This window comes from Dermochelys coriacea, chromosome 18 (genome assembly GCF_009764565.3).
Source record: "Dermochelys coriacea isolate rDerCor1 chromosome 18, rDerCor1.pri.v4, whole genome shotgun sequence".
Lineage (NCBI taxonomy): Eukaryota > Metazoa > Chordata > Testudines > Dermochelyidae > Dermochelys > Dermochelys coriacea.
In genome coordinates this window covers 7,471,924-7,484,764 of record NC_050085.1, presented here as the reverse complement: position 1 = coordinate 7,484,764, position 12,841 = coordinate 7,471,924, and the positions used below count along the sequence as shown (strand labels likewise).

The following is a 12,841-nucleotide window of genomic DNA, read 5'->3' as shown; positions in this document are numbered from 1 at the left end:
CCACTGGTCAGTGCATTAGGCTGTGGGTGTAGTCTACTGGTCAGTGCATCCCCCTTTGGGCCCAGTGCACCAAGGACGTGAGTCTGTTACAGCTGCAGGAAAGGAGCCCGGCTCTTTAGCTCAAGCGGTAGCAACGGCTGCGTGCTTCTAGCTCTGGTGGTCCTTGGTTCCATCTGTAGTGGTGGCCATTATACAGAGACAGTTTGTAACTCACTGGTGAGTGTGTCGCGTGTCCTAACCCGTGCCTGATCCACACAGGATGTGAGTCTGTTCCAGCCCCGCTACAGAGCCTGCTCTTCAGCTCAAGCTACAGAGACTCACGTGGTCAGCTCTGTGGATCCCTGGTGCTGGCCGAGACAGTGGTGGTCACACATGGAGCCTTGGACAGAAAAATATTCCAAATGTCAAGGCTGCAGCTGAGCCTGGAGCCCATGGGGGGAGTGGAGGCAGAGTACATCCTGGTGCCTACCATCCGCCAGGCTGGCACTTGAAAGGATACTATGTCAAAGTGCACCTCTAAACAGCTTAACTAGAGTGGTCCTGGCCTGCAAGGGAAGGACACTAATGGCATGGACAGACCAGAGCCCATGCGCTCAGGTGAAGGCAGAGCGGAAGGAGCAGCTCCAGAGCCCCAGGATTTTGTCTATATTACCCACAATCCCTTGGAAGAGAACAGTGCACAAAAAAATCAAGCAGAGCGGAAAAATACAACAGTGTCTGATTAGGAGTACAAGGCCAGGCTTTAAAACAGGGAAACGAGTGAGAGCTAATTAATTAATTAGCAGCTTCTCTCTCCCTCCCTCTCCTTTTATGAGTGTGTTACAAAGAAAATGACTCTCAGCAAGGAGTGAACAAGAAAGGGCAAGGGAATGCAGGAGAAAGAAAAGAAAGAAAGAAAGAAAGAAAGAAAGATGAGCAAAGAGTGTAGTGGAAAGGTTGGCTGTTAAATGGTAAATATAAAGAGGGGGAGGGAGAGGAGAAAAAAAAAAGGAAATGGGGAAGAAGTAAAGGAGGGTGGAAAGGGGGCCAAACAAGAGAGAGAGAAAGGACACCAAAAAGAAAGAGGTGCATTAGGAAGAAATAATTTCCTTTTCAGTATTTGGGGAATTGAAATGAAATCGATGTCATCAGAGCAGGCAAATTTAGGTGATTTTGTTTCCATTCAGCAGGCAATTAGGTGGCCTGGCCTGTCCTCCTAACACTTTCCTCTCCCTCCTGGAAAAAACACGTCCACTCTCCAGCAAGGAGCCGTACAAATCGAAAGGCAAAGCTCCTCTTTTTACATAGTGAGGTCTGTGCAGGTGTCTCTCTCTCCGGGGAAGGCCTGAATGGCTGTTCGTGTCCTAACAAACAGCTGATGAGAAGAGGCTTTAATGGCCAACAGTCTGTCGTGTGGTACCTTCCCTTGGAGACCTGTGCAGTAAAGTTATCTGGAACCCTAACTGCTGAGCACACGCGCTTGTGTGCGTGCATGCACGAGCGGTGGGATGGGGGGAGACAGTAGGGAATTTATTGGTCACATGTCCTAGGAATCCCTAGTTCTATATAAAGCCCTAATGGGATCACATTGAAAAGTACGGTATTGTGAGCAATTCTGCAGTCACCTTATCATCGGAAGAATGTTTGTGAGAATCAAAGGGACAGGTCAGGCCGACCAAATGATTTAGGTCTATGTGGAGTGAGTTATGAATAGGGATCGGTTACAACATAGCTGCCCTGGCTTAGGAAAAAAAGCACTGGTGTATTTTGGGATGGAGACAAAACAGGGTGTTTCGTGCTGCAATGAGTAATTAAAACAATTATCTGTAACAATGGTTTGATGAGGCAGTGTGGCCTAGTGGGTAGCGCCCTGGACTGGGCTCAGAATGCCCAGTTTCTATCCCTGGCCTGCCACTGACCTGCAAGTGTGACCTTGAGCACATCACTTCCTGCCTCAGTTTCCCCTCCTGTCCTCTGTCTATCTCGTCTGTTTAGCCTGAAAGCTCTTCGGATCAAGGACTGTACATACGGTACGTAGCCCTGATCACAGTTACAGCTCTCTAGGCATTGACAAAGATTCTGGGTAAAATTTCCAAAAGTACGTAAGTGTTTTAGGAGCCTAAGTCCCATTGACTTTTAATGAGTCTTTTAGGCTCCTAAGTGCCTATGCCACTTTCAGAATGGGACTTAGGCCTTGTCTACAGTACAAACACCTTGCTGGTATAGCTGTACTGGTAAAGGCTCCTAGTGTAGACACCGCTGGTGCCAACAGGAGCTTTTCTGCTGGCACAGGAACACCACCTCCCCAAATGATATTAGCTATGCCAACAGAAGCCCTCTTCTGCTGACGTAACTGCAGATACACTGGGTTGTTTTTTTTGCCAGCATGGCTTGTCAGCTGGGGGTGTGTGTGTGTTTTTTTTACACCCCTGACCAACACAGCTATGCCAACAAAATGTTGTAGTGTAAACCTGGCATGACTCTTATATCACTTCGGTGCTTTTGAGAATGCTCAACCAGCTGTCCCTGAAAGCCTATGGAGTGATGTCAATTGACAGCCCCTGAGGATCTAGCCTAGGTCATCATAACTAAGTCAAGAAGCAGCTCTGGACACAAACGGCTACCTGAAAATACAGGACCAACAGGCAAAGGAGAAACAAACAGGTGGAGTTCATTGGACAATTTTATGCACGAATGATGGGGATTCTGTCTATATTACATGTTGTTAGAGTACCAAGCTCCTCAATCCGTTCCTAATTTCCAGGGAGATGCTCAGGCTATACTGGGTGGCTGGATGCTCTTTCCGCCTTTAAGTGCCCCGTCTTTCCTGCCCTCAAGTGCTAAGGGCAGGGAGAAGCTATCAGAGCAAGCACAGTTTGCCCCCGCATCTTGCCTCTGAAAACTACACCGTTCCTGCTATCATGCGTTTTGGTAATCTTCCTCACCTCATTCTCTCCCTCTCCCACTGCAAGAGAGGATGAAGCGTTGACAGCTGTGATGCTGGGATTTTTCTCTTGCTTGAAATGCATTAATTTGTAAATATCTTCATTTATATGTAAATGTGGCATTCTTATCCCTGAAGTCCTGTCGCCAATCTAGCAAAAGCACCAGCAGCCCTTGCCTCTATCTTGATTCCTCTTCGTATAATGTTTGGGTTGTTGGCTTCCTCCCCCCGCTCCCTTCCCTTAATTTTAGTTTAAAAGCTTTCTTCCTCTCTAACGCCTCCCTTCCCCCCCCCACTCTTTGGATGAGTGCAGGTAGGAAAGAACCATTGCACCAACATGTCACGTCCTGACATGTCCATCAAAAGCAGCTGCTCTTGTTTCACTAAAAAGCAGCCTCGCAGACTTTCAGCTGTCATGAGACAAAGTACTAGCATCCAAGTTTCCAATCAGCCTTTTCAAAGATCGGCAGATATTCAGAACTGGGTCAGGAGAGACAATGCAGAGAAAGAGAGGAAGATAGGAGGTGCCACAACGGAACTGGCAAGGCGGTAGAGAACAGGCGACATTCTCGCTCCTTCTCATCATGGTCTTTGTCATGAGGATGAACATCATGATTTACAATGCATGGTTGGCTTGTTGGCCATGCTTTGCGCTTTGATTGGCTTCCAATATGCCTCTTCCTCAGGGGTTCTCCAGGCAATGACAGTGGAATGGGCACAGAAAAGGTCAGAGTGACTGAGCGTCCTGATTTCAGTCGCAGTCCTTGGAGACATTACCATGCTTGACATGGGCTCCAGAGAGGAGAGCCCCTGGGTACGAGCCTCCAGTTCCCTGCACCAGGGCCACGTGAGTACAGAATGCAACCATTCAGACCCAGTAACATTCCAGCCCCACGGCACTGCTGTAAGTGACCGCGCAAGATGCTGGGCTGTGAAGAATCGGGCCCCAGGAGGCCAACACAAACTCATGAGATTCCATCCCGGGCCTCAGAGGGTGGAGTTCACACTGTGATCATGGCCTTTTGTAAGCCCTCGGGGATGAGCAACAGATAGAACTGAACTTTGCTGGAGAACAGAATGGCCCAGCTCAGACTTCATACAGACACAGTGATGTTTTATGTAACCTTAATCCCAGTCTCCGAAGCCTCTTAAGTACTGGAGAGCCCTCTGGTGCCTTGGGGTGACCCAGGCCACGGCTGACTCTAGACCTGTGGGAATCCCACAACTGTATATGGGGGCCCCACCCGTTAAACTGTCCAAGTGCTAGTCTATGGCCCTGCACACCTCAAAATATGGAGTTGAAGCCTAGGTGCATCCAGACCAGGCTCCGGTGCCTTCCTTAGGGCTCTGAAATGGTACCTGGAATGCTCCAGAGCCCGCAGCATGCTGCAGCAGGTGGAATTTCACTGGGGGTGAAAATTCACTGGGGGTGAAAATTTCATCTTTCCGGGGGGGAGGAGGGGACTAGATACCAGGATAGGGTCACAGGGAGGAAGAGGCGAGGACCACGGGCGATCAGGGAGGTTGCAGCAATGTGGATGAGGTTGCTGACCGTCAGGATCTTGCCTGTCTCCTCTGCACAGCTGTCAAATCCTCTCACCTGGGCTCTGCTCTATATCTTTGTGGGAAGGATCCCAAATGTTGCAGCCTGTCACCAGACAGAGCAGGCAGTGCCCAGCCATTCGACTACTGACCAGAAAATTGTTTCAGCAACTCAGGGGCTTAGTAAAGGGGATGGACAAACAACCGCGTTTGCGTCTGATGCCAGCACCTGTTGCTCAGTGGAGCCAATGAGACCGGGCTAAAGCTTCCAGTCGCCTGAACGCCTTTCCAGCAGTTATTGACCAGTTAGAGGGGCCTGGAGGTACAACAGACATTAGGTGTTGTGATGCTGAGCCCCACAACTAACAGGCACCTAAAAAATCACAGGCACATACCGGGATTCACAAAGCCTGAGGTAGGCGCAGAGGCAACGGATGGGGAGAGATGACGCCTTCAACAGCGGTTCACAAACGCCAGCACACCTGAGCTAGCCAACGGGAGAGGCTGACCAGAGGGGTGTGTGCTACCTCCCGCCCCTCGCGCAGAGATAGGCGCCTCGCTCTGCTAGCGATTCTCGGCTGGAACCCTCTCTGGCATAAGGCCCGTAGGCTATGGTCACTCCCAGGCCTGTGCTCGCTCTCACTCGTTATCTCTCCGGCACAAACCTTATAATGATTTACTGATAGTGGAATAACCGCAGTGGCGAGACAGAGGGAGCCCCGCACGGGGATATCCCACAGCTCAGTGGTAAGAGCACTCACTTGAGAGGTAGCTGGTCCCTTCTGCCCTGCTGTGGAGGGGGCTTGAACCAGGGGCCTCTCACAATCCAGGAGAGTGCCCTAACCACTGGGCTAAAGGCTGTGAGGGTGCTCCTCTCTCCCCTCTACCCCGGCGGTTCTGTGTGAAGTCCTGAGGGGCCTGAGGTGGTTGGTGTGCTCAGAGGGCACCGACCCAATCGGACCCCAGCACCTTGCATGTGAGTTACGCTACCTTCCCCGGCTTGTAAATCGCTCTGGGGCTAAGGCAGGAGACAGGCGCCTAGAAGAAAGCAGCAGCGCACGTGGTCAGAGGCAGAAACAGTGGCGCTGAGTGAATTTCGGAGTCTACAGGGTTTGGTGGTAGTTTTGTGAATCGCAGTGGAGCCTAAAACTGGGACTTAGGCACCTAAACCCGGACATAGGTGCCTAAGTTTGGGGTTTAGACATGAAGATACTGTTGTGAATCGAGGCCAGAGTCATAGAGTTGAGGGCCAGAAGAGACCACACCAGACCTTCTAGTCTGACGTCCAACATATCACAGGCCATCACCACCCAGCCATCCCTACCTCATGCCCCACAACCACAATTAGACCAAAGTACTGCAGCCCTCAGGAGACTCAACAGTTGTGTGCCACAGGCAGAGAACAGGAGGGACCTAAGTGCACCAGTGCCTGATGTCCCTGCAATGGTGGAGCATTGATTAAGTGAGATACACCCAGATGATCTGAGCAAGTGACCTGCCCCCCACACTGCAGAGGAAGGCAAGAAAACCCCATGGTTCTTGCCAATCTGACCTAGGAGAAAATTCCTTCCTGCCCCCCATGTCTGACAATCAGTTAGACCCAAGTATTGAGTATCTGGGACAATGCCCACTTCTGCTACTTCTATTGAATGTGTGTCAGGTATTGCATCAATATTTGGGGGTGCTGGGTCTCTGTTAGGTTGGGTGGGTTGGAATTAGGGTTCTGAATCCCCTTAGACTTTGGAGGCATTTCTATCTAGATCTCAGTCCAACAACAGCAGCTTGGACCTATCTCTGGAAATGATTCAGGTATTTCCTCTTCCACATCTCTGGATTATAGCCTACATTCGCTGGATGCTAGCTGTCTATGTCAGTAACAGCACTGGGCAAAGAGAGTAAATACATCAGAGAGAGTACATTATATACGTCACACTTCTCCTAAAAATGAGTGGTCTGTGCATGGTTTGCCTCACAGTAGGTTTGCACTGTTCAGACCAGGATGAAGACACACCATCTTTCCCTCCACCTCCTCCCACCAATATTTTAACCCAGTAGACTCCTCTGAAATTGCTCTCTCATATAACTTAGGAAAGTTCTGAGCACCGTCTTCAGTGGAGGCTGAATGGCTTACCGCACTGTTGACTGGTACACCAAGTCCTCTCTCTTGCGATAATTCTCCATGTGTGAGTAGTTGGTGGAGAACATGGCATCAAAGGTGAAGATCTTCTGTTTGATGGTACCACCATCTGTTACCTGCCAAGGACACACACACGTCTATAAGAATTTGATAGCTGGGCTTGTCTGGGCAGACAGATAAAGCAACATTGTACATCTTACTGGACCACCATTTGATTCAGAGATGGGTCCAAACTACCAAGTTCAGAGCCAAACTCCCTCAGAGTCTAGGAGGTGTTCAGATCTGGAGTCTCCATTTGGCTCCATCTCTACGTTTGATGCACAAGCTTTCAGGCTAAAGCAGGGGTGGCTTTTTTATTCATCAACCATGATCCAGCCTAGCTCAAAACCCTGTGCAACAAAAACATATGTTTCCCCAGCACACAGCTCTGCATGGGGCCATGGGCTTTTCCCATCTTGTCTTGTCTTCATGGTGAAGAAAGACCTGGAGCCTCCTCCTTCACAATGTATGGAAGTGACCTCTGTTGGTCAGTGAAAGTTACACAGAAAATAGCCAACCATGCAGCTCATTAGGCTAGTTCCCATAGCTTGCAAGCCCCACGCCATCTGCCCCATGCTGCCTCTGCATTCCTGTCAGTGCTAGCTGATAGTAAAGCACAGCAGCCAGCAAACCCAGATCTCCTTCCAAAATCTTGGACTGCGGGGAAGAGGGGGAGGGCAGAGCTACTTCCTCTAATGATCAGACACTGGCCCAAACTACCAAGTTTAGAGGGGTTCCAATGCAGAGTTGTTGGACAACCTGTTATAGGGATAGAGATCAGAGTCTGAGGGCGTTTAGCTCTGGGAGTTTGGTATCAGACCCGTCTCCAGTAATTGTTTATCACATGTTTTATAAATCACAATAGACGAGCGCCCATCCAATGCTCCAGGTGCCCTCAGACAGACAGACACGTCAGTTACCCCAAGATCCAGTGGAATCACCTAGCAAGAACAGAAATGTAACACAAACTAATCTACCTCCTCACACAATCCCCCAAACCGTAGACCACCATCACTGAGCCCTACCCAATGCCCAGCTCCTCCTGGACAAGGAAGGACGGTCCAGTGGTTAGAGTAGTAGCCTCATATTTAGGATACCTGAGTCCAATTGCCAGCACAGCCACAGATTCCCTGGGTGACTGTGGGCAAGTCTCTCTGGGCCTCAGTACCCCACCATAGTATGAGGATAACGTCACTTCTCTATCACCCAGGGGTGTTGGCACACTGACTCTATTACAGATTGTGTGGGGCTCAGATGCTCTTGTCATGGGGGCTAGATAAGGACCTTAGCTAGAAGACAGAAAAGGTGCAAACCTTGAAGGTGTCTCCCCGCCCCCCTTCATCTTTTCTGCCCGCTTTTAAATTTTTATTTCCTCTTCCCACAAATGATTAAAAAAAACACCTCACTCTCATCTGCTAGGCTGTTATCTCTGCAAAGCTTCCCGCTATCCCATCACAAGAGCAGGGGCTTTTTCTCTGGCTTCATTTTCTCCGACTCCTAGCTCCAGCCAGCTGATCTGATTTTCTCGTTAAAGGAATCTTATTGTAAAGATAAGGCTGGTGGGGATTAAGTTGCCCTATCGTGTGTGTCCCCACGACTCCATTCTCTGTAAAGCCCCCAGATTTATAATGCACCCCCCCAACACACACACACACACACACACACACACTTACTTTTTGTGGTTAAGGCTGTTCAAAAACAAATTATTACAAAGTTTTAAAAAAAGTAAATGGAAGAGCGATAGAAAGAACAAAAAATAATCCAGAGGGGAGGATAAAATAAAAGAAAGAAACTTTGATCCACTATTCACACAGTTGGCTTTTGAGGTCTGGCAGTGGGACTACGATTCCCGCAGACTGCCGGAGGGTCCAGGAGCTTACCTGCACCATGCTGGTGCCATAAGAAACAGGCCGGGGCTTTCAAAGCCTTCCCAAGCAGCAGGGCTGCGTGGGCGCACATGCCTTAGATCCACTTAAATGACTTAGCCCGCCGTGTGGCTGCATTTTACTGCTTGTCTCAGCATCTTCCTGATAAAAATCGAACCCTGAACACTCTGCAAGGGACCTGGCTGCATGTGAATGAGGACAGTGCCTCTTGCAGAGTAGCCCTGGATCAAAACCCTGAGTGGGGGGCACCACGAAGGAGCTCCCTGATTTGCTCTTCCCCTTGTAGCCGCTGCCCCCACTTGCTGTTGGCCCACCTACATTGCTGCACTGTGGCTCCACCAGCTGCAACGAGAACATAAGAATGGCGATACTGGGTCAGACCAAAGGTCCATGCAGCTCAGTGTCCTGTCTTCCAACAGTGGCCAGTGCCAGGTGCCCCAGAGGGAATGAACAGAACAGGGAATCATCAAGCGATCCATCCCCTGTCACCCATTCCCAGCTTCTGGCAAACAGAGGCTATGGACACCCTCCCTGCCCATCCTGGCTAATAGCCATTGATGGACCTATCCTCCATGAACTTATCTAGTTCTTTTTTAATCCTGTTATATAGTCTTGGTCTTCACAACATCCTCTGGCAAAGAGTTCCACAGGTTGACTGTGCGCAGTGTGAAGAAATACTTTCTTTTGTTTGTTTTAAACCTGCTGCCTATTAATTTCATACGGTGACCCCTAGTTCTTGTGTTAGGAGAGGGAAGGGGCAAGGATGAAACATAGGGGAGAGAAAATCCATGTGTCCTGTGGCTCAGCAAGCAATGGAGAGCCTAGCTCTCCATAAGCAAGGAGAGATTTGTGGTGCATGAACCCAATGCTGCTGCAAATAAAAGGTGGATCCTTTAAACACAAAGGGGGTCTGTTGCATATGTGGCTCCTTTCTGTGCATCTCAGCAAGCCAGAAAGATGTACTAAACTAAAGGACCTACTAGTGAAATGTCCGCTGCAGGACTTTAAAATTCCACTAAAGCTCTAACTTGCTCTTCCATTTCCCCGTAGAGCTTGTATTTTTCACTTGGCCCCTTTAAAAATTAGAGAAGGACCCAAACCAGGACCTCAGATCCAAACACTTTGAGAATATCAGGAATCCAGATTCGGATCTGATCCATTTGGAATCCATATCCCCGATATGAATTTCACAAGAGGTGTTGATCTCTAAAAAGGGCCAAAATCACCATGCAGCTCCTGGATGCTGAGCTGTTTAAGGCCTAGATCTGGATCCAAATTGTGCATGTCGGGCTCATCTCTATTTAAAACAAAAAAGTAAACGTGCTAAGGGAATAAAGTGCTCCTGGCACCTTGAAGCTATTTCAGAGTCATTCAGTGGCTTATATGGGAACTACTTGCACAAATGCAGCCCATAAAAGCCAGGAGCAGCACTTTGCAAATACACGGGAGAAGGAGTCAGCCATATACATCACAGAGACTGACATTATAAACACAAAGCTACTGCCACAGAGCGGTTCTGGGAGTCCGGTCATGCTGCCTCAAGGAATTTTGCAGCAAGGGCTTTGCCTGGATGGCAAATATGTTTCGCTCTGAATTACGCAAAGGCTGCATAGCAAACAGTGGCAGGTCTGGGGTCTGTAATTCAGCTCCGGTGGTGGGCAGCATTTGCCTCGCAGTGAGGTTTGTGACGTCCTCGAGTTGATTGACAGTGGCTCAGGTTGATCTAGAATCCAGCCCGGGAGCTGGGCAGCCTATTTTGGCGGGAACTTTTTTTCCCCATCGAAAATGCAGATTTAGTTCAACCAAAATATTTTGCAGATTTGCCTTAAATTGTTTGTCAGAATCCCCCTGCCCCCCCAAAACAATTCAATTAGAAACACTTCTTTTCAGTATTTACTTCAATTCCACTGAAAAAAGGAGGAAAAACGCATGAAAATGAAATGAAACGTTTTGTTTGGGGTCACATAAAACATTTCTTTTGATATGAAATCTCCCCTCCACCCCCAACTTTTTGGTTCACTGAAAATTTCAAAGAAATTTTGTTTTGGGTCAACCCAAAACTAATATTTGGTTTTGACTTTTCAGAACAAAGCAATCAGTTATTCACACAACTCTGCCCAACACCACCCAGACTCCCAGACCTTTTCTCTGTCTGGTCTCCTAGCCCACAGCTTGTACGGTAGAATAAAAACGATCAGGGTCAAAAGTGACGGTGCCCACCTCCAGACAAGGAGTTTATGGACATGAGAGTGAAGGGATGGTACAGCAAGGCAGCAACAAAATAAAACCACAGGGAGAAGCTTGTTGGGAATTTGAGGAAGAGGCTAGGAGGTCATCAGGGAGCTCTGGATGGTCAATAAATGTACCGATAATGATGATGATCAAGCACAGAAGAAGAGCATCAGTAATATTCCATTTTAAAATCAGCCCAAGCACATGCCTGGGTGCTTCAAAAGAAGGCAGCCCATCTATCTCCCATAATGCAGCTGGCCCAATTGCTATAGAGGAGGGGAAACTTCCTTCCTGACCCGACAGGCAATCGACTGTGCCCTGAAGCCTGAGATTTGATTACCCTTATCATGTAGGGTTGGGTACTAAATGCTCATAAAACATTTCAAGTTCATCCTGTTTTTTGGTTTTAACTCCAGCTGCAGCTTGCTGAGTCAACACCCTGCGGCTATGAACTCCATCCATCAATGACACAGCCCCTCCTCATTTTACTTCTGTGCACCGTGTTTGGGCTCGGGGCAGGGAAGAGGATTAGAAGAGGAGAAAGCAAAGCAGGAAGGCACTTGCACGTTGGGCTTTCTGCTAGCATCCGCCTTTCTCCTCCCGCCAGATATGACTCCTTTATCTTGCTCTTAAAATGCAGCCTGCACTGCCATTCCTATCTCAAATTTCACTCAATTTTTTTTATTACACAGAGGAGGAGAAAAGCTGTCAGTAAAACTGTCTCTTCAAATTTATTTGCCTAGGCTGAGGGTTTTTACAAAGACAATACATACTCACATATACACAAGATAAAAAACTGCAAAAAGAATTATCCAAGCCATAAATCTCTGGATCTTTGGGGTAGGAAGGGAAGTTTTCAAGGATATGTCCAATTCACCCTCACCTTTATTTACATTTTTTTTTTGGACCAAGCCAGTGAACCTGCTCTGGGCCAGTGATAAAGAGGAAGTTTTACAGTCGCTAACAGAGCCAGGAAGCTAGTAGCGACTCTTTTGTTGAGTATCACCCTGGGTTTTCAAGTCATTGGGATTATTTCAGAGATAAACCAGTGTCTGCACATGCGGGTATCTGCAGGCCTTATTTCAGGCATAAATCCATCCCCAGCCCGCCCCTTTTACCCTTCCCCTGTTGGGATGTGCGTGTCTCAGAGTCCTCTAGTGGCATCATGGAGGCCTATTAAAATTAACGGGAAACTTTCCACTTGATTTCCGTGAGCTCTGGATCTTCCATGCACCGATTCAGCCAGTGACTTAAGTACCAGCACACGGATAGTCCCATTGATTTCCACAAGTAAGTCCCAGGGGGACGCGGCATTGACACCAGTGGAATGACCCATGGGCTTGGAATTAGCCACGCACTGGAACAAACCAGCAGGCTCCATTGGTGGAGACCCTTCCCGCCACCCAGGCTCAGCTGGGGGCAACCGATCACTGGCAGGCAGCGGAGGGCACAGGGTTACCCAACCCATCCAGCCGCCAGTCGAGGGCTCCATCATGCCAAGGCAACGGCAACCAGAATTAATTTTGTGTTGATATTTCTAAAGGAACAGACAATGCAGAGTGCAGGGGGCGCGACATGCTTGTTGAGGCACACTTCATGGGACCCCCAAGAGAATTCGGGACTTGCGCAATTTTACAAATTGGCAAAGCTGCAAGCCCAGACCAGACCAAACCAAACTGGACAATCCTACATGGACCGAATGTCTTAGGGTGTGGGGGTGGTCACAGTAATAAAATAGGAGAAGACATGCATGAAGTGGGAGAGGAGTGAAGAGGAGGAGGAGGAAAGTTAGGTGAGGCAGATGTGGGGCAGACCTAGGAGACAGCCAGAGGCTGAAGAGCGAGGGGGAACAGCAGGCTGGAAGTCTCCTAGTGCTGGGAGCTGGCTAGAGAGGGGAGGGCAGATAGCTGGCAGGCTGGGGACTGGCTGGGCACAGGAGGGTGGGTAGCAGGCTGAGGGTGCGAGGGGGGTGCGGGGAGGGTGCAGGCTGAGAATGGGGGGGGGGGCGATGGATAACTGGCTGGGGAGGGGAGGGTGGGTAACAGGCAGGTGGGGGGATAGCCGGCAGGCTGGGGAGGAGAT

General features: G+C 49.1%; 1 protein-coding gene across 1 annotated transcript in view; it reads right to left on the bottom strand.

Moving 5' to 3' along the window:
• IGSF21 (immunoglobin superfamily member 21) overlaps nt 1-12,841 on the bottom strand; it is a 273,045-nt gene that overhangs the window by 104,087 nt on the left and 156,117 nt on the right. The window contains exon 3 of the mRNA XM_038376831.1: nt 6,597-6,718. Within this exon, the coding sequence (XP_038232759.1) occupies nt 6,597-6,718 (122 nt within the window). The remainder of the gene's footprint in view (nt 1-6,596; nt 6,719-12,841) is intronic.